A 26,366-nucleotide genomic window follows, 5' to 3' on the forward strand; every position below is an offset into this window, starting at 1 on the left:
TGTAGTGGCAGGTACAGGTCCTTCTGTGGGGCCTGTGGTCTCCCCACTAGCCACTGGGCTGAGAAGCGTACTGGGATACCCTTCCAAATATCCTCCAGTTCAAGATATTCCCTGTCTGAGTTTAAAAACCTGAGTCATGAGTGTCACCCCAGCCAGACAGCAGTTCTTACTTTTGCTAATGCTGTGAAAGCCACCGCGAGAGTCGAGTATGTATCTGTATGAGACAGCGGACAACGCGTCCAATTCCTATGAACAGTAAGGGGCTTGAGGAATGACGTTACGAAGTCTCATGTTGGCTCCGTGAATACTGGTCAGTGAGGGGAGCTCCCAGCTCGCCTTCCTGCACTCCCTAAACCGTAGGCTGTGCTATCTCCCATACCACTGAAGCCGCCTCTCTCACCTTCACTTGCATCCAGTCACTGGGTGCCCTCGAACCCACCTGTGCCTCACTTCCCACCCCAGCCCAGCCCAGCCCAGCCCAGCCCGGGCCTTCAAGACTTTGACAGCCCCGAATCTTCCTGCGTCCGGTCTTGTTTTTTCCAAACCATCTTCCTCATGCAGACGACTGGTATGGGTGCCCACCACCCCCAGGTTGAAAATCCACCAGTGGCTTATGGGATCAAGTATAAATAGAAGACATTTTGTGATCTCCTCTGCTCCTGTAGCCTCTCGTTCCCAGGTGGGCTCATCTCCCCCCTTGAACTATCCCTGTGTAACTGGGCCCGTCATGGAGGCTACAGCCATCGTCCAGGGGCTTGATGGCCCCAGATGTATCTCCCGAGCTCCAGACAGACATTTCCGGGGGCCACAGAGCCTCTCCAGCTATGCGCCCTCCAACCTCCTCTGTCTGGATTGCCATCTCCGCCGGGCCTCCTGAGACCTCTCTCCTCTTCCCTTCCCTGGGAATACCACCACCATAACCTAGACATTCGGGAGCTGTCCTCATGCTCCTCTCTCCCTCACCTACTCACCCAGTTCTGTCGATTTTACCTCCAAAATATTCTCAAACCTGCCTTCTCCCCCTTCACCCCTCTGCCAGCCTCTGTTCAGGCTCCTCCTCTCTGCTCCTGACCTCTGCCCCCTCCACGCCATTTTCTGTGCAGCAGCCAGAGGGGTGTTTCTAAGGACGCATCCAGTTTGGCTGTTTCCTTCTCAGAACCCTGCAGTGACTCTCCATTACTTCAAGACATTGTCCAGACTCCCCAAAATGAAGTTCAGGGTCCTTCCCTGTCAGGCCCTACCCCATGCCTAGCCGTGGTCTTTTTCCCTCCCCTTCCTCACATCCTTCCCTCGTTCACTATAGATATGGGCTCTGGAACCCGCCTGTCTGTGTTTAAATCCTGACTCCGTATCCCTGTTGACTGTGTGACCTTTGGCAAGCTAATTAACATCTCTGGGGCCCCATTTCCTGAACCGTAAAATAGCGTTGTGGAGAATTAAGTGAGATGATAATGTAACGTGCTTGTGCTTAGAACAGCGCCTGACCCACGAGCACCTCACTGGTGCGATTTCCAGCACTCTGCCCATTTCACTGCTCTCTGTTCTGCAGCCATGGGAACGGTTTGTGGTTGCCCAGACGGGTCTGTGTTTCCCCCGCTTTCATTAAGACCCACCGCAGCAGGACGATACCTGCACGGTTCTTCCTCTTGGTGTCACCTGTCTGCCTCCCACGCTGCCCCTTCCTGTCTGGCGCTGGGGACGGCCTCGTCCTCAGCTGACTCGGCGATCACCTTGAACACTGGGAGTAGGGATTTGCCCTGAGAGCAAGGCTCGGTCCGCGGAGGTTGGAAGGGGCCGGTCCCCGCACGCATGCGCTCTGTGACATCTGCTTGTCTTCCAGAAGCTGTTTTACCTGTGCCTGTGACACCAAGGGTCTCCGTTGCTAAGACTGAATGCAGACCCACCTGAGTGACAGAGGACCGCTCCAACCGGCTTCGACTTCCCTGGTGTTGCAGACACAGTGTTTCTTCAGCAACTGTCCTCTCAGCTGCCCTCGCTGCTAATGATGTTTTGTGGCTTAGTATTCCAGTTGCTGAATTTCTCTCTCAAAATATTTTAGCTTGCTTCCCCCAGATGCCCAGCCGACTTCCTCAAGTGCATCATAAATCTCCAATCCAGATCTCCTGCTCTTGGAGATCTTCCCGCTGCACTCCTCACGGTGGCACAGCATAAACTCTCCGCTGATGAATGTCCCTTGCGTGTTTGTAACACAGCCTTCAACTCCGGTGATATCAAGATAAATCAATGTTCAGAACCTGTTAGATGGCAGAAGCCAGGGACCTTAGTGTGACCTCTTTATTTTATAGGTGAATACAACAAAGCCCAGGAGGTTAGGTGACTGTCTCAAGGTCACACCATCAGAAATGACCTGACTAAATTGGGGCTAGAAATCAGATTTTCTGCTTTTTTTTTTTTTACTTCAGTTTTCTTCCTAACTCACCAAAAACCTATTTATTTGCGTGTTTTTATTAAAAATTTTTAAAAACTTAAAAAAAATGGAGGTGCCTGGGTGGCTCAGTCGGTTCAGCGTCCGACTTTGGCTCAGGTCTTGATCTCACGGTTCGTGAGTTCGAGCCCCGCGTCGGGCTCTGTGCTGACAGCTCGGAGCCTGGAGCCTGCTTCGGATTCTGTGTCTCCCTCTCTCTCTGCTCCTCCCCTGCTCATGCTCTGTCTCTCTCTGTCTCAAAAATAAATAAACATTAAAAAAATTAAAAACAAAAACATTGCAGTAAAATATGCATAACATAAAATTTACCACCTTCACCATTTTTAAGTGTATAGTTGAGTAGCATCGTCTCCAGAACTCTTTTCCTCTCCCCACACTGAAACTCTGCGCCCACCGAACACTAACTCTCTACTTCTCCCTCCCCTCAGTCTCTGGTAACCACTCTACTCTGTATCTATGAATTCTGACTCCTCTAGGTACTTTATGTAAGGGTGACCATTCAGTGTTTGTCCTTTTGTGTGATGGCTTATCTCCCTGAGCATAATGTCAGGGTTCATCCATGTTGTAGTAGGTGTCAGAATTTCCTTCGTTTTTATGGCTGAATGATCTTCTATTGGACGGGAATAGCACAATTTGTCCATCCCCTCATCTGTTGATGGACACTCAGGTTTGGCTATTATGAGTCATGCTGATACGAACATGGATATACAAATATCGGTTCACCGAGAAGTATTCCTTGTACATTTAGATTTAGAGACCCTTGCTGCTGCCCACCCTTGCCACACTCCTCTGTTTTTTTCTTTTTTCCTAATGGAAAGTTTGGAAAATACAAAAAGGCACAATGAAGAGTATAGAAGTCATGGATTTTTTTTTTTTGGTGATATATATTTACAGGATTTTATATTCATGCTGCCCATAATTTTAAAAGTTTTATACATCCTGAGAGAGAATTTTGACAGATAGTCCCATCTATGTGGTAGGGAGAACAACGTGGAATGTATTTAAGGAACCGAGAGCATGAACACGGAATGTGACCTTGGCCAGCCCCAGTCTTTCAGAGAGGAGTTCATTCAAAGTATGATCTTACCGTAACAGTCTACTGAGGGAGCTCTTTGTGGTGGTGCTTCCTTAAGACAATTATTAGTAGAGCGGGTTACTGCTAAAAGTCAGAATTTTGAACTGGGGTCTTTTCCCAGTCACATTTCTCAGATATCCACTAGGGGGCAGTAAAAGACATAAATTTTCCCTTAGGCCGGATGAGTAGCAAGTGGTCAGGCCACCACATCCTGTTTGCATCTCTTTCAACCACCCATGCATAGTTACAAGATAATGGATTTCACGTCCAACAGCAGCTCTGGGTAAAACTGGAGATACCACCAGCTGTAGCCTACGTGCCGGTCTTCCTCGCGTTCAGGCTAACATCAATGCAGAAAACTTCATTCTTTGGTTGGTCCCAGATTGTATTTTGCTTTAATTCACAGTGGTTCAGCGATTCTCAAGCTAAGGGAACATCAGAATCACTCGTCATGCTTTTTCCAAAATCCACATGCCCAGGTCTCATCCCAGATCTATTAAATCAGACTCTCTCGGGCTGAGGCCTAGTTATAGACTGTATTTTTATTCCGGTCCTCGAGTTCACTAAGAACCAGTGCATTAGCTCTTGACTCTAATAACCGGAGGGAAAGGGCCACCCTTGAGTAAAACCTCGGAGGAGAGTGAATATGAATTCTGGAAAAGCTCTTTCCCTTTTAAAAATAGAAGTCACTGAAGGATCTGGTGGCTATGGGAACCCCACTTGGAAGAGCTATGAGGCTTTCCCATAGACTGTGCCTCTGTTGTAAGAAGCTAGGAACCTGAGAGAAGCTCTGGAACTGGGGAAGTCCTGGCAAACTCAGCATCTGTGGTTACAGCTCCAAGAAAGCCATGCTCGGGGGCCAGCCCCCTTATTGTACAGCCAGAGTTCAGATCCCAACTGTCTGACACATTAAGAGAACCTTCCCTATAGTATTCGGGAGAAAGAGGCCCTTAATTTTACGATGTAGAGGTAAATTGGCATAGAGAACCTGAGGTGAGGTCAGACAGCCTCCACCTCCTCGGAACCATCCCACCAGCCAGTTAGGTCAGCTTCCCCGTTTGAATTATGGGAGGACTGGATGGCATTGATCTCTGAGGATCCTTCCAGTTCTAAAATTTCAATGATCCCATTAGTATTAATAATCATGATTTGTATGGTCCTATTCTGGCAAAGAGCAGAAGAAATATTCAGTAATGCAGTGAATGACAGAGACTATTGACCACGTAGTTTAATTTATTTAAGGCATATACACTGAATTCAAAGGAGAAAATATTGCTCCCGATAATATATTGAACTGTTAGTATCTTTGGCATAGTAAAAGCTTTCCAGAGGGAAAAATTATCCATCGCTGCAAACTTGACATTTTTCACTTCCTGATCCATAACTGCCATTTCTCCAGCATGCTTATATTTACTGTGAAGGGCCAAATGTATGAATGCTTTGGATGAATATTAAATAACTACATAAACGTCAAGGTCACAGTTGCAAGAAAGGCTCAGTGGAGGGCCCTGGGAGGCTTGCATTGATCTCTCGTGAACTTCCATTCTCGAATCCTGCTGACAAGGGGAAACAATTGATGTGGACCATTATTAAGGTTTTAAGTGTTTCTCCATTGTTAAAGATCTTTTACAAGCCCGGGAGTAACTGATAGTGCCCAAGGAATTGGCAAAAGCTTCACTTAGAAATATAGGCTGGCCAGAGAGATAAGTACAACCCAGAGTGCAGATGTCCTGGGCTGAGCTTACACAGCAAAGGTGGAGGGCTGGGGCGAGCCCAGTGCTGGGGCCCGCCACCTCCTCGGCCCCCCAGGCTGGGCTCTGAGTTACAGAGTTCAGAATGGAAGGCCTGCTCTGGGGTCCGGCACATCACAAGCTGCAGAGAGACCGGCTGCCCCTTTCACATCCTCCTCCGCGTTTCCTCCAGCTCCCCTCCCCCAGCGCGCCATTCAGTCCACAGCTGCACAGAGGACCTGACAAGTGTCCGGGAGAATTGGGTGCATATGAATTATGCAGACCTGCAGATCCAGACTGACTGTCTGGACTGGTCAAGTGCCCTGGATAATTATGTGAATGTCCTGCTGACCTGGAGATGGGAAGACAGCAGACATTATGGATGGCAGAATCTACTTTCAAAAAGATCTCCACAGACTGGAGGAGGATGGGCCCAGTCTACCAGATGAACTGAGTAATAGATATAAATGATGGCATGAACATTTCCCTGCACGAGCTCCCCGTTCGGTCTTAGGCTCGGCCCTTTGCACATTTTAGTTTATTTCTTTACCGCGAGCCAGTGAGGGTAGGTTTGTAGATCTCCATTTTGAAGAGGAAGAAACAGAGACATGGCAGGGTAGAGGAAGGTGCAGGTGCTGTAGAGTCCTTGATCGAGATTCCAATCCCACTTCTACCCCTCAGCTGACAAATCACTTCATCCTTAACAGTTAGGAATAGCTAGGCTTCGTGGCTGCCTTTCACGAGTCAGGTTCGGTGTGCTTAGACCTTTGCGTTCATTATCTCATTTACTCTTCAGTGCAATCTTACTGCTATGTTACAGACTGAGGGAGTCACAGAGAACTTAAGTAACTCGCCCAAGGTCACGCAGTAAGCAGCAGGGCCAGGATCGAGCCCAGGCAGTCAGATTCCAGTGCCCGCACTCTTAACAACTGCTGTGCCCTCTCTGCTTCCTATGTTGTAAAAAGAGAATCCTATTCTCTGTAAGGGGTAAACTCGGTAACTAATGTGCAGTGCCTAGTGGAGTTATCTGGCACATAATAGGCACTCATAAATGGTGTTAGCCATCCTCCTCCTCCTCCTCCTCCTCCTCCTCCTCCTCCTCGCCATCTTCCTTTTCCTCCTTACCATCATCATAGCACCATGAGTGAAATGACTTGTCTGCGGTTAGACTTCATAACTGACAAAGACCCTGGATTTGAACCTAGCTCCTGTGACTTCAGATCTGCCCGACTCTCAGTCCCCCTTCTGGAGGACAAGGCCGAGGGCAGTCCTTAGGTCACTATCTTGGTACCTAGTACAGTATTATCTCCCTGGTGCTCAGTGAATGCTCACAGAGGCAGGGCTCACTTTGTCACTCATTCACGAAACATGTGCTGAGGTCTTGCGCTGACTTGGGGGTCCAGAATATAATGCAACCATTCTTTTTTCCCCCGCCAGGTTCGAATGGTGAAAGACGGTGACCCATCCTGGAAGCCCACTTTTATTGTGAAACCTGATGGTGGTTGTCAGGGTGATGGAATCTACCTCGTTAAAGACCCCAGTGACATCCGCCTGGCAGGGACCCTTCAGAGCAGGCCAGCGGTGGTCCAGGAGTACATCTGCAAGCCTCTTCTTATCGACAAACTCAAGTTTGATATTCGTCTGTATGTCTTACTCAAGTCCTTAGACCCCTTAGAGATTTATATAGCCAAAGACGGACTCTCCAGATTCTGCACAGAGCCATATCAGGAGCCCAACCCCCAAAATCTGCACCACATCTTTATGCACTTAACCAACTACTCGCTGAACATCCATAGTGGTAACTTTGTCCATTCGGACAGTACTAGCACGGGCAGCAAACGGACTTTTTCTAGCATTCTTTGTAGGTTGTCTTCCAAAGGTGTTGACATCAAGAAGGTCTGGTCTGATATCATCTCCTTGGTGATTAAGACTGTCATTGCCCTGACTCCAGAGCTCAAGGTTTTCTACCAGTCGGACATCCCTGCAGGGAGGCCGGGGCCCACATGCTTCCAGGTAACCCTCGCCTGTCTCCACCTGAGTTCCCAACCTTGATGGGGCCTATGGAGGGCTCCCAGCTTCCTGCGAGATGAGGGGTGGGGCGGCATGGCCAGAGGCCGGCAGGGGTGGGTGCTGGTGTGGTCTTTGGGGTTAAACCTGGGTCCAACTTTCTGTTTGCCAGCTGTGTGACTTGAGGCAAGTTATTTCCCTTCTCTCACCTGTAAGAAGAGACTACCTCCCTTAAAGGACTCTTGTAAGAATTAAATGAAATAACATACATAAAGCACAGTGCTTGCCGTTTATTTATTCATTCTCCCTTCTAGCATGTTTTACCACCTGCTTAGTAGGGGCCAGGCCCTGTCGCAGGTACTGGGGAGACAGTAAGTCAGGTCTCCACTGGCCGAGGCATAGAATTTACTAATATGAGAGACACGTGGTTGACGAAGCACCTGGTATAAAGTGTCGCGACTGCTAGAGTAGGGTAAGAAATGTACTGGGCACCGTGACATCGTGGGGCCATCTAACGTCCTCTAGGTGAGAGTGAGGGTAGTCTGGGAAGGCTTCGCAGGAGCCGAAATTGGATGGAGCGGGAGATTTCTGGATTGGGCTGGGGGAGACGGTGTTCCGGGGGCAACCAGGCAATTCAAGGAACTGAAAGAGGTTCAGTGTGGTTGGCGGGTGGGGTTTGAGGCAGAGCTTGGAGGGAGACGAGGGAAGAGGAGGCTGGACAGGTCAGTAGTGGCCGAGTCGCGGAAGGCTGAGGGGACCCCCCAGAGGGTGGTCGCAGGGACTGGCGTGCTCAGGTTCTCACGTTACAAAGAAGAAACCAAAGGCAGAGGGGAGAGTGGATTGGGCAAGGCTGGGAGCAGAGGCTGATGAACCGATGGCTTTCATACAAGCAAGAGGTGGTGTTCACTAGGATGAGGAAGGTCTCGGTGTGGGTGGAGAGAATAGGTCTGAGAGCCATTCTGGAAGTGGAAGGGCTGGGCTGGAGATGGGGTGGGGGGAGTGTGGTGGTGAGGGAGCAGCGGAGAGCCAACACGGACTCCCAGGAGGTCAGGCACTCGGATGGATGGATACAAACCTCAGGAAGGGGACCGGGCTTGTGTGGGGAAGGTCAGGAGTTGGACTCGACCATGCCCTTGAAGTGCCCGTGTGACATCCAAGTGGAGAGGTTGAGTGGACAGTCGGACATTTGGGCCTGGAGTTCAGGAGCGAGAGGCCGGGGCTGGGCTGGGAAGTCATCAGCATTCAGTGACTCAGGCCACGTGAGGCTGCAGGGAGGTGGGGCCTCAGAAGATCTCTGTGGGCACCGCCATTCAGGCAAGGGAGAGGCGGCTCGGGTGGGGGGACCAGCAAAGGAGGTCAACAAGAAGGGGCTTGAGACATAGAAGGCATATCAGGAGGGGAAGCACCCTAAGTGCCAAGGAAGGCGTGCCTGGAGAAGGAGCGGGCAGGGAACGGCAGCGGCGAATGCTGAGATGTCACACGGGACCAGGACTGAAAGTGCCCACTGAGCTTCGCGGTCTTCAGGGGAGTGACGGGGCAGGGGCCACGGTGTGGTGGACTGAGCCCAGGTGGGGGCGGGGAGTGGGAGTGACAGCAGAGGGTTTTCTCAGGGCCTTTGTCTGTGAAGTGGGTGGCGGGGAAGCTGGAGTCCAGGCGCTCAGCAGACACACAGGTTCCCACCACCAGATAAATCAGAATGGGGAGCAGATAGCAAGACCCTCTGGGACCCTGTCCATCTAATCTTTAGAATTACTTGTGGCAATCGACGTATAAATAGAATACACAGAACACGTGTGTAAGCTACGGAGCGGAACAACAGAATGGTCATCCCAAACGCACCCCCCGCCCCGCCCCGCCCCGTTCAAGATTGCCAACTACTGTGCTTGTCCCGATCCCATTTTCCTACCCACCCCTGGGCTCACGTTATCCGGAATTTTATGCTTACCATCCCCTTGTTTTTAAAAATCCTTTTGTGATGCACGAATGTATCCCTGAACAGTATATTGTTTCATTTTGCTTGGTTTTGAGATTTATAAAAACGCTGCCATAAAGTACACAGTCTTTTTCAACATTCTCTTCCACTGCATGTTGAGGTGTGGTGTTGGGGCTGTTTCTTGTGTATTGCTGTAGATGCCAGTGTAAATACACACTATTTGTCTGGGCTGTTCCTCGTCCTCCGTCTAAGGCGGGAGAGCAGCGGGTGGTGTGGAGCAAGGAGAGGAGACGCAGTGGGGCAGCGTCTCTAACGGATGGGCTGTTAATTCAATAGCAAGAGAGGGGGCTGGTCCCCAGGTGCAGGTGCCAAACAGAGAGGCCAAACAGAGAGCCCCTGGGGCTGGGCACTGGTCAGCAGGGTTTCCAGGCAGGCTGGTGGGACCCTTTGGAGGGCAATTCAGGCAGTGATCAGTTCCAGGAGGGGATGGCTGTCATCTGAAGATCTGTCCTTAGGCACTTGGACCTCAGGCTTTGGGTCCCAGGTGGGATGCCCAGCTCAGCCATCCGGTAGGCAGCTTAATGCATTAGAAAGGGTAAGTGGGCAGGATTTAGAGATAGGAATAGAGAAAACGCGTCTTATCCCAAGCCATGAGAAGATTGGGGGCAGGAGATAGTTGCAACGTGGAGGCATCCAGGGGTCATCCCGGGGGACCATGTGGTCACATCTGTTTGACGGTGACAGCTATTCCAGGAGTATCATGTGGGCCCAGCATGCACAGCCAAGCCACACAGCCCTGGCACAGTGAGCGTGCAGGGGGGAGGGGCCAGAGTGGTTGTTCGCTGCCTATCCTGCTGTGGACAGGCCGCACGGGGCAGTCATTGGGGTGGAACCAGGGGCCCACGCTGTGGGGAATTGGAGGGCAGACAGGGAGGGAGCCACTGGTTTGGACAGATCACGTCTAGCAAATGGAACCACAGCCCCCATATCTGTTTTCCATTGCTTGACCACACTAAATGCTTCCAGACCTGGGGGCCAGGGGATGAGCCCTGGGCTGGAAGTAACATTCCAAAGGAGAAGCTCTTCCTCTTTCCAGCTGTGTGACCTTGGGCAAGCTTCTTCACCACCCTGGGCTGCTGTCTCCCTGTCTGAATCGCCTACACTCACCTCCCCACCTGCCTTCTTAGGAGTAGCGTGAAGTATTATAGGTGAAAAACTTCGACAAGGCATAGAGTGTTAGGTGTTCGAAATTTGGTTTACCCTGCATTTCAGATTCACAGTGATTGAGAAAATACTATTCTTTTTCCCTTGGGGGCCTCTCTTAGTTACTTCATTCTTATCACTTGGTAAAACACTTGTTAGTTTGGGTCTCAAATACCTGAAGTGATTTGAAACTCAGAGATTTAGGGAGAAGGTATGGTTCTGCTATCGAGTTGCTGTGTGATCTTACATAAGTCACTTAACTTCTCTGTGCCTCGGTTTCCTCACCCTCCTTACAGTGCTGTTGTCCGCCCCACACGAGATAAAGAGTACAAAGGACTTTGCAAACTATAATGTGCTGTGCAGGTATAATAAATTATTTCTTTGTCGTGAAGCCCCCTTTGCCTGTAGCCTGGGCCCGGCCCACACTGCAGCATTCCAGGACATAGACTCTAGCCAACCACATTACATTTATCTTAAACATGTGATTGTGCCCCCTTTCCAATCATAGCCACAATAACTACTTGGGAAACTGTGGTGGCCCGGAGCAGCTGCTGGCACAGCTCAGGCTGTGGGCAGGTTTCCTGTAATCTGTTGCCTAGGGAACGTGGCAACCCTGTCATTCCAGCCCGGCCCCCGTCATCGCCCAGCCACACTGCTACCCACCCCCCCTCCGCCGCCACAACACATCCCCATGTCAGTCTTCTTGGGGGCAGCAGTGTGACTCTGGCTTCAGCAGTAAGGTCCATCTGGGGGTAGATGATTCATGTGGCAGAAAAACACATGCAGAGGAAAGGTTTTCCGCTCAGCTTTCAAGAACATTCTTTCCCAATCCTGTTGCTTGGTCTGTATCTTCCTTTAGCTCTGTGTCTAATTCTCTCCTCGGCTCATGATCCTTTCCCTTAGATGTCTGGAGGAGACACCTTTCCTAAATGCTAACGCGCTTCTCTTTCTTCTCTGTCCTCTTGACCTCCTGCTCGCCTTCAGCCCCAGGCAACCCATAGGAAGGAGATCAGAAGCAGCCTTAAGGCCACACGAGGGCTTGGGGTTTGCTCTCAGACGCCCTGGGTTTGAACTAATAGCGGCTCCTTTTTCCAGCCACCCTAGCTGGTGAGCTTGCAAGTTAACCTTTCTTTGCCGTAAATGCTGTAAGAGGGCCTGTCACAGAGAAAGGAGTAATTAACTTTGCCTGGCCCAATCAGGGAGGGCTTCCCAGAGGAGGAGCTGTTTTAGCTGGAGCTTAAGCATGGAGAAGAATTTGCCAAGCAGAAAGGGGCAAGGGTCCCCATAGTGACCTGCTTTCCCTTCCACCTCACTGGCCGCTGCTTCTGTGCCCCTCCTCTGGACCTTCAGTGTTGGGGATTCCCAGGACTCAGTGCCTGGAAATTTCTTTTATGTACAACCACTCTCTAAATACCTCACTTAGCCCCGTGGCTTTAGGTACCAGCTATGTGCTGTTGACTCCTGAATTTTTATCTCCAGTCTTGACCTGTCCTGAGCTCCAGGCTGGTATATCCAGCTGCCCCCTTTCATTTTTTTCACCCAGACATCTAGTGGGACTTTCCCATCCAACATGTCCAAAATCAAACTCTTGAATTCCCTCCCAAACCTCGTCTCCCATTGTTTTCCTATTTCGGTAAATGCACGACGTCCGATCAGTTCCACAAACGGAAAACCTGAACCATCCTGCTTTCTTCTTTTCCTCTCCTCCCTAGATCTAATACACAAGCAACGCTTGCGGATAGATCCTAAATCTAACCACGTCTGACCAGCTCCACTGCTGCCGTCCTAGTCCAGGCAGGGGTCACCTTGCACTTGTACCACCTCTGTAGCCTCCTAATTGATGTCCTGTTTCCCACCCTTGCTGCTTATGGCCTATTTTTCTCACTGTAGCCAGAGTGATTCTTTCAGAACATGCCAGATCAAATTACTTCCCTTGTGCAAACTCTCCAACGGCTTTCTCGTTGCACTTGAAAGTCCTGGCTCCTTACCATGGCCTACAAGATGTGACATGACCTGTCCCTTGTCTTTCTATCTGACCTCATCTCCTACCACTGTCCCTCTTGCTCACCCCTTGCTGTTGTTCAAAAGTGACCTTTGCTCTTGCTGCTCCCTCTGCCTGGAATGCTCTTCCTTAGCTCTTCAAATGACTTACCCACTTACTTCATTCAGTCCCTATTCATGCATCCCCTCTCGAGGCTTTTGCTTCTGGTCATGATGGAACAACAAATCTTGACTTAACAGCCTTTTGAAAATGACTAGAAAGCTGGACAATGTGCATGAAATAAGTGGTTTCAGATTTTGGACAACAGACATCTCAGCACTGTGATCCCTGAGGAAGTGGGGGATGGAACTGAGGTGAGTCCTACGGTTGCCACAACTTCCTGTCTGGGAGCAATCTCCTGGATATGGATGCGGGGAGGAGCCTGAACCAAGCCCTGTGACCTCAATGAGCTGAAGAGTTGGAGATCAAAGTTGGGGAAGGCTGAGGTATCTGGAATTCTGTGGACAGAATTCTGAAAAGGAGGGAGCTGAGCAGGGAACGGGCTCCAGAACCTGCAGAGACCCCTGTGTTGTTACTGAGTGCTAGGCCACCATGTGTGGAGTGTGGGTCAATCAGAGTGTTTGTCACTCTGGGCAAAGAGTGACCGGTGAACTGATAAGCGAAACAACTTCTGGTGCCCACACAGAGCAGGGAGAGATGTTTATACTCCGAGTAGCCAGTGTGGCTCATCCTTGGTGGTCATCAGGAGCATTCAGTGGAGGTTCCGGAGAAGTTATGCCTTAATGGACTGACTCTTCCCTGGAATGAAAGTTACTCTAGACCCACCCTAGTGAAGTTTAAACAATAGGCCTTGGGGGCACCTGAGTGGCTCAGCTGGTTAAACATCTACTCTTAATTTCGGCCTAGGTCATGATCTCACGGTTCATGGATTCAAATCCTGCAATGGGCTCCGTGCTGACAGCATGGACCCTGCTTGGGATTTTCTCTCTCCCTCTCTCTCTGCCCTCCACCTCCCCCTCAAAATAAATAAATAGACATAAAAAATAGGCCTTGGAGGTATCAAACTAATCTGCAAATAACTAACTGCCAAAAAAGCCTAGCACTTTTTAAAAAACAAAACCTAGACACTCAGCATTGTAATGTTCACAGTGTCCAGCATCCATTCCCATCCAGCATTCAGCATCCAGGCATTCCACAGAGCAGGTAAGGCAATCCATACCAAGGGAGGAAACCAATACAAGCAGACCCAGAGTTACCAGCAACGATGAAACTAGTAGGGGAAGGATGTTACAACAGCTGCTATAACTATGCACGACATTTTAAAGGGAAATATGAGCTTAATGAAGAAGAGAGATGGAAGCTATTAAAAAGAACCACATGAACTTCCAGAAGAGAAAGATACAAAATATGAAATGAAAAATTCACTGAATGAGATTAGCAGATTAGACACTGCAGAAGAAATGAATCAGTGAACTTGAAGACACAGCAATAGAATAGAGAAAATGACAGGAAAAATAAGTGAACAGACCCTCACTCATCTCTGGTACAATATCAACATGTGTATAATTGGAGCTCCCCGAGCAGAAGAGACAAAGAAGATGCAGAAAGACTTTTTTTTGGAGAAATAGCCCCAGATTTCCAAATTTGAGAAAAAACTAGAAATCTGCAATCCAAGAAGCTCAAGAAACTCCAAGGAGGACACACACACACACACACACACACACACACACACACACACATCAAAGCTTAACAAAATCAAATTGTGGAAAACCAGTGATAAAAAAAAAAACAAACTTATGATCAGAGGAACAAAGAATAACCAAAAAGTTATTCTGATCAGAAACTGTGGAAGCCAGAAGACGATAGGATGACAAGACCTTCCCTAGTTATCCTTCTAAACCACCAACCCTCCCCTCCACCTACCATATCACACTCATTTGTCTTGTTCACTGGTTTATCCTCAGGGCCTAGAATAGTACGGAGTATTTAGTAGGTGCTCAGTAAATATTTCATCAGTAAAGTTGTCTTCCAGGTAGAAGAATATAAAGGAGAAAGCAGTAAAGCATCCTAGAACTACTAATAGTTCAACACAATTACAGCCCAAGATGTGCAGGGGGGAGGGGGAGGAAATAAGGCTGGAATGCGAGACAGATGTCAGGTCATAGAGGAATTTGTAGGACATGCCGTGGACCTAGGCCTTCATTCTGCAGGCAGGGATTTTAGGCAGAGGAATGCTAATCCTCTGTTTGCATTTTAGAAAAATTACTCTGGCAGCCCCTTGTGCCAGGTGAACTAGATGTGTGAGATCGAAAGCAGGGAAATGAATGGGAAAGCTATTAAATTAGTCCAGGTGAGAGCTGGTGCAGACCTGATCTAGGCCAGGAGCGGTGAGGATGGGCCAGCTCTGGAAAGCTCTTCAGGAGGCAGAATGTACACGAGTTGGTGAGCAGCTAGATGTAAAAGATGAAGGAGAAAGTTTTAACTTGTGTAATTGGGTGGATAAGGAATACAGGAGGCAAAGTCGATTTTAGAGAAAGGTGCTGTATTAATGATCAATTGGCTGTGTAATAAATTACTCCCAAAGTAATAGTTTAGCGGCTTAAACTCACAAACATTTATTATCATTCAGTGTGTGTGGATCAGGAATCTAGGCTTCGGGGACTTCCTCTGGTTCAGTCTCCTACAAGGCTGCAATGACTACAGTCCCCTCAAGGCCTGACTGGGGAAGAAGCCTGGGGGTAGGCCTCAGCACCCTCTGGCTGTTGGCTGGAGACATTAGTTCCTTGTCACCTGTGCTTCCAGGAGGGCAGTCCACAGCGTAGCAGCCAGCTTCCCTCAGAGTGTGTGAGCAAGAGAGTAAGAGAAGGCCTTCCAAGATGGAAGCCCTGGTCTTCTTATGATCTGATATTGAAAGTGACATCCCATCATTTCTGCCCTATGCTGTTTTTTAGAAATAAGTCACTAAGTGCAGCTCACACTCAAAGGGAAGGGATTACACAAGGGCATGATTGCCACGAGGTGGGGGTCATTGAGACCATTTTAGAGGCTAGTGAGTTTGGATAGTAATACTGAGTTTGGATATGTTGAATTTGAGGACTCTGGGACCTCCCAGTTGGGACTACTCTGCATACAGATGGATGTGTAGTTCTAGGGTTCAAGAGAGAATCCCCCCTCATTGGAACGTAGCTTGGACCTTGGCATGAGTTTACAAGTAATGGTGCAGGATCCTTTTCTTCCCAGGTTGTTTTGGAAACTTCTAAAAGGGCTGAAAGATAACTTTGAATCCCCAGGGTACCCCTCGAGCAGGAGGTGTGCAACACATAATTGCTTGCATGAAGACAGAGTATCATGTGACTGAAAAGTCCTCTCTCTCCTTTTCACAATTCTTGCTTGGCCACCAAACTGGAGGGAGGTTTTCTCCTTTCTAAGCTGCTTTTATGATCTGCATAAAGTGGCTGTTAGACTAAATTCGTAGTTTAAAAATGTATATATATACATATACATATATATATATATATGTATATATATATATACGTATATATATATATATGTATGTATATATATATATATATGTATGTATATATATATATATGTATGTATATGTATATATGGATCCCCAGAGAAGAAAGCTTTATATATATATGTATATTATATATATTATACATTATATTTTACATATACATACACACACACACACACACACACACACACACACATATGTATATATATAAAGCTTTCTTCTCTGGGGATCCAGTATATGAGATAGGTAAAAGTTGCTTTGATCTGGCCTCCCCAGTGCTTCCCCAGAAAAGAACCCCATTTTGAAAAACACTGGACCAAATTCCTGATTTTTTTCCAGCTCTATTCCAGAATTTTATGACAAAATCAACTCTAAGCTCCTCCCAGTTCCATTATTCTGTTTATTGAGATCCACTGGTGCTACATATTTCATTGAACTTTTGAAAAGAAAACAATCTATATTTCCTTGAATTCATGAAAAAAATATAATAATGACCTTTATTAAATACTTACTATGTTTCAGGCACTGTGCAAAATATTTTACATTGCATTATTTTTATTTGGTCTTGGCTCCCCACTATTTATTGGATTGTAAGCTCCATGGGGTCAGGGACCTCGTCTAGTCCACTGCTATATTTCTAGAAGGTAGAATAGTTCCTGGGATATAGGAAAGCACTCAATAAATATTTTTTTGAATGAATGAACTAAGGTAAGTACTATTCTTATTCCCATTTTACAGATGAAGAAACTGGGGCTTAGAGTTGCTAAGTAACTTGCCCATAGTTATGCACATTAAAGGCAGAGCTAGGATTTGAAATGAGCTCTTCTGGACTCTAAAGCTACATAATGCCATTTCTTGTTGGTGGGATCGGTAGGAAACTGCAAAGGAAACTGGCATATATTGAGTACCTCCTACATGATGAGCATAGTCATAGGTGCTTTTTGCTTCTATCATCAGCTACTCTGCAAGGTAGCTATCGTCAACTCTCATTTTTCATGAGGTATATGAAGCTCAGAGAGGCTATGCACTGCACCTAGAGTTGTCTAGCTAGTGCGAAAGACAGAGGTAGGATTGGAGCCAAGTATTTCTGACTCCAAAGCATTTCTGTACAAGACCCTACATATTCAACGACATGCACCCAAGTTTAGGTTCTAGAAAATACCATGCCATTGGTGGGTGCAGATCAGTATGGCTGTTGAGGTTTTGCCTTCTCCAGCTTTCCTATAACTTTATTTTCAGGAAACCACTGTTCATTGAACCGAAAGAGCCCACCAAGCTGAGAAAGAGCGAGTCCAAGCTTCTAAGATGTAGCAGAAAGCAGCTGATGACTAAGGATGATAAATGCAGGCACCACAGCCCGCTGTTCTCTGTAGCCTCATCAACACCACATGCCTCAGCCCCGGTCTGCAGTTAGACTGATGATGTCACCAGAGTCTCCTAAAGGCCTCATCACTCATAGCCACTTGCCATATATTATTAAGTGGATCTATAATGCATGTAACATTTTCTACTGAATTTCCATTCCTTTCTTTTCATGACCAGGGAAAGAAAAATAGAGCAAGGGTGACTTTTTCCAACTTCTCATCCTCATTGCCCTTCACTGAAGAATAACCTCATCCTGAATTACCCCCAAAAATGGTCATTCGGGCTCTGATTTCATTAATAAGAATGAGGCTACAGTTGGATAATTACCGTCTGACTAATGCACATTCTGTATAGACAAGTAAATGGGTTTCCCTTCATCTTTTTTGCTTGATCCTCAGAGGAGGGGATACAGCTGTATCTTTTTCTTTTTCTCTCCTTTATTCTCCACTTTATTTTTTGAAACTTTGGGACTGTGTCAATTATGTCAGAAGCTTTCTACCTTATCACCTCCTAGAGAGATAAGGAGAGTCCTCCCGAGAATCTGACGTCCTTGTGGTTTGAGTCTGAATCTAATTAGAACCAGTGATTTTGAGGATCAGGAGATGTTATGCAGGTGAAGGGTTGTTTCGGGCAGAGGGAAAGATGCACAGGGTGGCTTACCCCATCCTAGGGCTTGTGAGGAACTGAAGGAAGCCAAAGACGAAGCCTCACCTAAAGCAGCACGCTGGATGGAAGGGCAGGTGTCAAGGACACATGGTGTTGGGGTTAGCCTTGGGTGTGGGTCTGTGCAGTGACACAGCACTCCGTGCTCAGAAGGGCTCCGTGCTTGGTTTAATGCTCTGCTGCCACCATCATGAAATTGTCAGTACTTTTTGAACAAGTCTCCCCCTCCCCACCGTGTTTTCATCCTGCACTGGATCCCACAAATTCTGCAGCCAGCCTTACGTGGGTATGAAATCCAACTCTGTCACTTACTCGCTAGGCGAGCTTGGGGAAATCCATTGGCCTTTGTGAGACTCAGTTTCTCTTTTGGAAAATGGAGAGCAGGATCCTTCCTTCAAACACACCATCATGAGGACTAAACGAGATTATGAATAATTGGTGCATCATGGAGTAATTGGTGCCTAATAAATATTCCCTTTCCTTAGCTAAGGAGCGTCTTTCAAAATCACTGGGGCGGGGGGCAGGGGGGCATTGTTTTTCAAAACTAGTTTGCCTGGGTTCTACTCTGAAAGATTCTGACTTGTAGGTGTGAGCTGGGGGATATGTGGTGGTTTTGAAAGGGCTCCTTAAGTGATACTGATGGACATCTGAGGTTATGAAAGGTAGCCTTGGGTTTTCAGAGATCTAGCTAAGAAGCAGCTTAATAGAGGAGAGCAGATGGAGAGGGAGAAATTGATGGGCACTACTGATCCTCAACATAATAAAAAACCTGTTAAGGAAGAAAGAGGTCACCGATATTGCTGAAATGCACCAGGAGAACTCATCCCATCATCAAGGTTCCTGTGAAATTTTCTGCTGTCCATTTAGCCTGACAAGAACACCCAGGGGCAGAGGGGCCGTGGACAAGAGAAGCCAGGGTCAAGGTGCAGGTTGGGGGCCAAGTGTGAACTTATTGTCACCTTAATGACCCTAACACCATACTCAATTCCTGAAAAGAAATTGTAGCTAGAGGGAGTAATCTTGAATTATGTGTATCCTACCCAGATTCTAGGCTTTGACATCCTTCTGATGAAAAATCTGAAGCCTATTCTCCTGGAAGTAAATGCAAATCCCAGCATGAGAATCGAACATGAGCAAGAAGTAAGTATTTTGAACGCCTCGTTGAATATATTGCCATACAACTGCACGTGCCCTCTCATGCTGTTCACTCGGCTAAACAAGGTTCAGCATTCTCAGATTTGCACAGTGAACTTCTGTTCCAGTCTAAATAGTTTCAGTTTTGTGGAGCTCTGAACAGAGTCTATAAATATAAGACCTCTCCGACCCCTGGTAACTTCTCAGCATGCCATTCTTCCAATTTTTAAGGTCTGCAGACACAGAGGCAGCTGAACCTTTCCATCAGTTTTGACGTGAACTAATTAGTTAGCCTCAGGAGATGAACTAATTGAAATTCTAGGAATATGATTTAGCCATGTCGACATACTTGAATCACTAACATAAATAGCACATTCAACAGTGGTTAGTGCATAAAAAAAGACTGGAAGGAAACACACCAAACACTAATATTGTGTTTTGGGGGGAGTATGTGGATTTCTTTTATTTTCTTAACCCATTCTATATTTCCAAATTTTCTACAGCGAGCATGTATGATTTTGATAACTAGAAAGACATAGTGCTCCTTATGTATGTATTTCCGCTTTACATATTTTGTTGATTTGTTAAAGGAAACTGACACTGTAAAAGTAACATAAAGGGAGTCTTCAAAAAATTACCTTCTGTAGATGAACATAAGCAAAGCCAAACAGTTCAACCACTGGAGCCAATGCTAATAGGTACTTGGTACTGAATCACTCTCCGCTGTAACACTGAATCCTTACCCATTCAAGCTTTCTCCGGGGGTCTTTGAAAATGTCCCCAGCCTTGTCGATGAAGAAGTGAAGGTGGCCGTGATCAGAGACACACTACGCCTGATGGACCCACTTAAGAAGAAAAGAGAGAACCAGTGAGTATACTTTTTATATCATTTATTTCTATCAACTCTGCTGGCAGTGTCCCAAGCAGCTAAGTTCTCTCAGAACATTGTAACATTGGAGTGAGATTTACACATTAAACAATCTCACCCATCATATCTTCATTTGTGGACATCAGCCTCCAAATATAGTGACTTGCAATCAGGAGATGGAGACTTGTATTTGAATCCAACGTTTGGGATTCAGCTGATGAATTTTTAGCTGACTGTTATTTGAATCTGGAAAGTCTCTTCTACGAACCCACTTTCCCCTGAGGTGGAATCTCCTCTCACCCACCACTGTTCACCTAGAGCTTTTCTTGGAAATGCCCAAACATAGGGAGAGAGTAAAACAAAACCAAGGAGAGGGCCATAGGTTGCTTGGACGTGATAAGAATCGTTTCCCTTTTCACTTTCTTCCTGACGTTTATACTCTTGCAGGATAAGTTTTTGGTTTCGACGTTTGCAGGGCCACTTGAAGTTCTGGGAGTTCTGTATTCTTTACAGTTATTGTTCTTTTCCATCCCACTGGCCCCAGGGTGCGTTACCCCAGTTGGGGCATTGGTAAGAGTATGTGCCCCACCCCTCCCTCCCCGGAATCACCCCAGAAATGAACAGCATCTCATCTGGGTATTTTGTTTTGTTTTTATCAAATTCCTGGCTCTCGCAAAGTAAATATCGTTATGCTTGTTTTAGGCAAAAAAATCAAAGCCCTCCTTGTCCCCCCAACAAATCAGCTTGACCTAAATGCCCGCAGACAAATAAAGCACTTGTTAGCTATGGCTCCGAGACCTCAGGGAGCATGGACTTCCCTTTCCTAAGCAAGTGGTGTTTTGTGAGTTCCTCTCCTGCAGCACCTCACCAGCTGGGCTCAAGCCCAGACAGTGCTAGAATATTCTGCACTGGTGCTTCTCCCTTGGCTGCATGTTAGAACCATCTGGAGAGCTTTCATAAATACCAGTGTGAGGGCCCCCGCTTCTAGAGACGCCGATTTTAATGAGCCTGGGCTGGAGGGCTGGCCACAGAAGTATTTTAGGTTCCCTAGGTGATTCTACTGTGCAGTCAAGGTTGAGTGCCACTGCCTGGCAGGAAATGTCACTCTGTAGGAGCATTTGTCATATTCTGAGTCAGGCTGGATGGTGCCTGCTAGGTTGAGTGTTCCTCTGGGGCGTTCTTCCCCGCGGGAAGCACAGATTGCCATTGTTGGCAAGACCTGGCCGAGAACATTCACCTGCAGTTCGGAGGGCCAGTCGCGCCGGATGTGGCTTCGGCCAATTAGAGCTTCAAAGTGGTGGCCTGTCAGCTCTGCTGCATCCTGGGTGTGGCCCCAACACCATGGGTAACGTGTCCATTCGTATGTGCACGTGACTGCTTTCTTCCGCCATCCCGAAGGAAAGGCAGCAGGTGGATTGCAGTTTGGTCAGATTAATTGCAATAAAACTCATTCCTTAAACATCTACTCTCTAAGGGTTATCGATCTCCCTGATAGAGGTTAGGTCTTGGGAGATTGTGTGGCACTGTGGGGAGGTTTCAGTGGCTATCCATGTCAGTATGGCACGCCGGTACAGCTCTTTGAAGATGACCTTGACACATTAGCAGTCTGATTTGTGTGTGTGTATGTGTGTAGGAACAAATCCAGAGGCCATTGTGTGGCCATGAAACAGGAAAAGATATAAAAGTATCACTGTATTTTCACATTAAGTGATATTGAAACCTGATTAGCTTTCTTCTTGTTGTTTCAGTTTTTTTGTGTTCCGTTTTGTTTTGTTTTGTTTACCCACACCTGGCATTCTGGATCATCTCTGTGAGCTGCACAACTAAAATTTAATAGCGACGGGGCACGGGACCAAAGGAAGGTTGGGCAAGACATTTGCAGCTTACCAATCATAAGTAGCAGAACCTTGTTTTAACTGAAGGAGCACTGGCTCTTTTAAAAATTGATAACCAGGAATAGGTAAAATTTCTAGAACCTGACCTCAATTCTAATATAAATCTTTCCTCTCCCCCTTTTCTTACCTAGAATATAAGGGGGTATATGAATAGCCAAATGTCATTTACTGATAATTTTCCTAAATTTCACCTTTAAAAAAAAAACACAGTAATGATCGTCCATGAAAGTACTTTGTAATCTGTAAAGTGCATTTGTATGTAAGGAATTATTATTACCATTTTGGTAACTTTACCATGCAGATAAAAAAAGCTAAAATTATCCTCAACTCCTCTGTGTAGAAATGTTTCAGAATAACTTGAAAAAGCACCATACTTATGCCCACAGAAAATGCCCAGTGTAGTAATGCTGAATCATATGTGTCCAAATCAGACACCGTGTCACTGTGCAGAAAATGATGTCACAGAGACTTCTAGGATGGGAGGGAGCTTCAGAAACCAGAGTGTCTTGTGTTTAAATAGGATCTGACCTAAACCTTTATTTTTTAAAATTAATTTATTTTTGTTATTTTTTTTAACGTTTATTTATTTTTGAGAGAGAGAGAGAGACAGGATGTGAGGAGGGGAGGGGCAGAAAGAGAAGGAGACACAGAATCCAAAGCAGGCTCCAGGCTCTGAGCCGTCAGCCCAGAGCCCGATGTGGGGCTCGGACCCACAAACCGTGAGATCATGATCTGAGCCCAAGTCGGACGCTCAACCGACTGAGCCACCCAGGCATCCATGACCTAAACCTTTAAAAACAGATGGTTTCCTAGCCTTTCCCTACAACTCTTTAGCAAACGAGGGTCTGCAGTGTCCCTCGTTACTTCGTCCTTGAGCACATGTTGTCAGCATGACCACTGAGGTGGGTCTTCACCGTCCCCATATACGCTGAGGAGAAATGGTAGATAGAGGTCCTGACCTCTTCGTGCCTCTCAACTTCTCTGGGAAGGTGCCGAGGGGACGTGTGTCCATGCGTCAGGCATCTTCACACACCTCAGGGGCTGACAGGCTGGGGTCACTTTCCTGGTGGGACTGAAAGCGGCCCTCGTGCCTTCCTTGGGCACAGGAGCTGGTGGCTGCACGTACCCTTCCTGGCCTAGCTGGAGGCTTTCTCCTGAGCTCGAAGGGACGAGCTTTAAGTTCCGACCTCAGGATTGTTGCAGAGCTGTGTGAGCCTCGGTGTCCTTTTCTATAAAATGGCATTTAAATGAAACAACATGAAAAACTATTCAGAGTAGCCACTTAATCAAGCTTAGCTCACCACTCAAAATAAAACAATCTACTAGAATATGAGAAGAAAACACCAAAAAATAAAGCTTAGCTATTGTTATCTTTCTGGGTATACTTAAGTAGAATTCTGAGTTACGTATCCTAAAACTGAAGCTACGGGACCGCTGTGGACATTGGAGCTGTTTGCCAATGGAAGGTTCCGTTTCTGAGTAGCAAGATATTACTGGCCCAGGCATATTTATTTGTTGGATTAAGGAAAAATACCTTTGGCCCCTGAAGGAATAAAATAGCTGTCTGAACTATGACAACATTTTATAATATGAGGTGATTCTGATTTACACATTAGGGTTCTTTGGAGGCATTGTAGGGACATGCGAAGAGGGAGGCTGATGGGGTGGGACTCTGGAAATATCATATATCTGTGCGTATACACACATATATGGAGGTAAAATTCACATAGCATAAAATTAACTATTTAAATTCCATGGCACTTAGTACAGTCATGGTGTTATGCAACCACCACCCCTATCTAACTGCTTCCAAAATGTCAACCCCTAAAGAAAACCCTGTACCCATGAAGCAGCCACTTCTCATTCCCACCTCCCCCAACCTACTCTCTGTCTCCGGATCGACTTATTCCAGACACGTCATGTAAGTAGAATCATGCAGTGTGCAGTCTTTTGTGTCTGGTTTCTTTCACTTAGCATGTTTTCAAAGTTCACCCATGTTGTGGCATGTATCAGTACTTTTTCCTTTTTATGGCCAAATAATATTCCGTTATACGGGTATATTATATTTTATTATCTGTTTGTCACTTGATGGACATCTGGGTGGAAGCAATTATCTATTTCATATTTTGGCCTTCTACAGGAGATTTCATTTGAGAGCACAGAATCTTTTTAACGTTGTTGGTTTACTCCAGCCCCCTCATTATATTGAGAGAAGCACGGACTGTTAGAATCAGAAGGGATCTAGAAACCATGTGCCAGTCGGCTCCCTGGTTCGGGAATCTCCTCCTGACAGAGGAGCAGCCCGTGTCCTGGTGAGGCACTGTATGTGGCATCAGCCAGGTCTGGGGCGAAGTTTCTCACCTCTGATCGCTGCGCCATGAGCTTGGCCGAGGGACTTTGTTCTCCCATCTGGTCTTTAACAATGGGGATGGAGATATCTCCTTGACTGGATTGTCATGGTCACCGTATGAAGTGACACCTATTGAGAGAGCCTCATGACATCTGAAAACGTTAGACAAACGCTAGTCCTTAGGCCCCCCAAGTGGCCAATCAGGCTTCGGGGTTCTCCTGATGGTGACAAATAGGTCACCAGCTTCTGAAGCAGCCTGTCTGTCGTACATAAAGGTTCTGCACACGTGCATCATACAAGACAAAACCCAGATGGAGAAGGTCAGTAACTTGTCACAAGTCACAAAGCTGGTCAGAGGCAGAGTGGGAACTGGATCCAGGGTCTCCCAACTTCAACACCAGTGTCTCTCCATTTTGCCACGTTGTTCCACTGACCTCCAGCTTCTCCAAGGATTCAAAGCTAAGCTTGTAAGATAGGGGAGAAAATCAGGAGAATCAATGGAAAGTTTTGCTTTTGTCAAAGTATGTGGGTGCCCTCAGTCTTTTTTTTTTTTTTTTTTTTTTTTAACTTCTATCTGCAACAGAAGTGAAGAAATTGCATTCCTGGATTATTTTAGAAACAAAGTGATGATTCCATCAATTCATTAATTTTGGAAGATTGGTTTACCTTGGGGAGCCATCTTAGTAGCATTTTTCCTCTTTTCCTGAATGTAGATATTTCTGGGACCCAAATTTGTTTCTCAGGAATCCTAGTCCTTCAGGGCCTCAGAGAAGTGTAAGTGAAGTCAGAGACAGGAAGGCTTGGAGGAGTCTAAAGGGACTTTCTTGATATGGTGATGTCATGCAGTGCCTGGGAACTGCGATATAGACTGCCCATCTCTTATTCAGAAGCGTGTATTTGGAACACGACTTACATAAGGCACGGAGGCCTCTTTTCTCCCAGTAACATCTCACCGCCCTCTCCCAGTTCCGTTTACTTCCTATCACAGGAACGACCAGGTGTATTATCAGGGTGTTGGGGCAGCTTTTGACCTGATCTAAACAGCTTTATCCTCTGAAGGCTTCACTGAGAGCTCAGGCTTCACTTCTGACCTTGACTCCAAGCATCTCCCTTGGATCCTGCACCATGTTTAGAGCCAATAAATTAAAAGAATCCCCAGATTCGTTTGATTCCACATAGAATCTAGGATAAAGCCGGAACATTCTATGAGAAAACAGACCAAGAAATCTCCCAGTGGAAAAGAGACCAAGAAATCTCCAGTGCTTCAGTTTCACAGCTGGGGCTTGTACCAAGACCAAGGAATGTAACTCTGTCCCATCCTGGAGAAGATTATCAAAAACACATTAATCAGAGGTCCTCTAAGTCCAGACCTCTGCCACTTAAACAGACAGTGTATTCTACTGAAATCCCCCCAATGGTAGAGAAGAGAGGCTCTTAAAACGTGTAGACTAAACATGCCTTCATAAACGCAGGATGTTATCTTTCTTATCAGAGAATATTCTTCTGCAAACAGTCTTTCCGAAGAATCATCTAACCATCCTGACAAATGGCCCGTCAGTGCTTGCACGGCTGACATGTTGTTGAAATTCTGGGTCTCACTGATTCCTAAGGATTCCTTTGTGGCAAGACCCTACAGATCAGGACACACTGACCCCAGGCACCTTTGACGATTTCTTTTTTTTTTTTTTTTTTTCAACATTTTTTATTTATTTTTGGGACAGAGAGAGACAGAGCATGAACGGGGGAGGGGCAGAGAGAGAGGGAGACACAGAATCGGAAACAGGCTCCAGGCTCCGAGCCATCAGCCCAGAGCCTGACGCGGGGCTCGAACTCACGGACCGCGAGATCGTGACCTGGCTGAAGTCGGACGCTTAACCGACTGCGCCACCCAGGCGCCCCGACGATTTCTACATAAATCAGGAGCCCGGGTCACAGAGAGACGAATATTTGCATATTTATATGCATTTCATTGCAAATCCTTCATTTCATGTCAAGGATTAGAGAAACAGCTATGGACTATTAGGGTATTTGTTGAGCACTTACTGTGTGCCAGGGAGAAGACTTACGAAGTTGAATTAGCTCACAGGCCAGTGGGAGAAGTGAGAGAGATCCACACATACAGATCTATAAGGTGGAAAGTGCAAAGTGTTCTCTAAAGGTAAAGACAAATTGTCA

General features: G+C 46.7%; 1 protein-coding gene across 6 annotated transcripts in view; it reads left to right on the forward strand.

Annotated features, from left to right (window-relative positions):
• TTLL11 (tubulin tyrosine ligase like 11) overlaps window positions 1-26,366 on the forward strand; it is a 238,861-nt gene that overhangs the window by 93,346 nt on the left and 119,149 nt on the right. For all 6 annotated transcript variants that reach the window (XR_009251423.1, XM_058694269.1, XM_058694270.1 and 3 more), the window contains 3 exons: window positions 6,689-7,264; window positions 18,989-19,084; window positions 19,831-19,946. Coding sequence is in view for 5 of the 6 variants with exons in the window: in XM_058694269.1 (XP_058550252.1) it covers window positions 6,689-7,264; window positions 18,989-19,084; window positions 19,831-19,946 (788 nt within the window). In the remaining variant the exon portion in view is untranslated. The remainder of the gene's footprint in view (window positions 1-6,688; window positions 7,265-18,988; window positions 19,085-19,830; window positions 19,947-26,366) is intronic.

Source organism: Neofelis nebulosa, chromosome 12 (assembly GCF_028018385.1).
Source record: "Neofelis nebulosa isolate mNeoNeb1 chromosome 12, mNeoNeb1.pri, whole genome shotgun sequence".
Taxonomy (NCBI): Eukaryota; Metazoa; Chordata; class Mammalia; order Carnivora; family Felidae; genus Neofelis; species Neofelis nebulosa.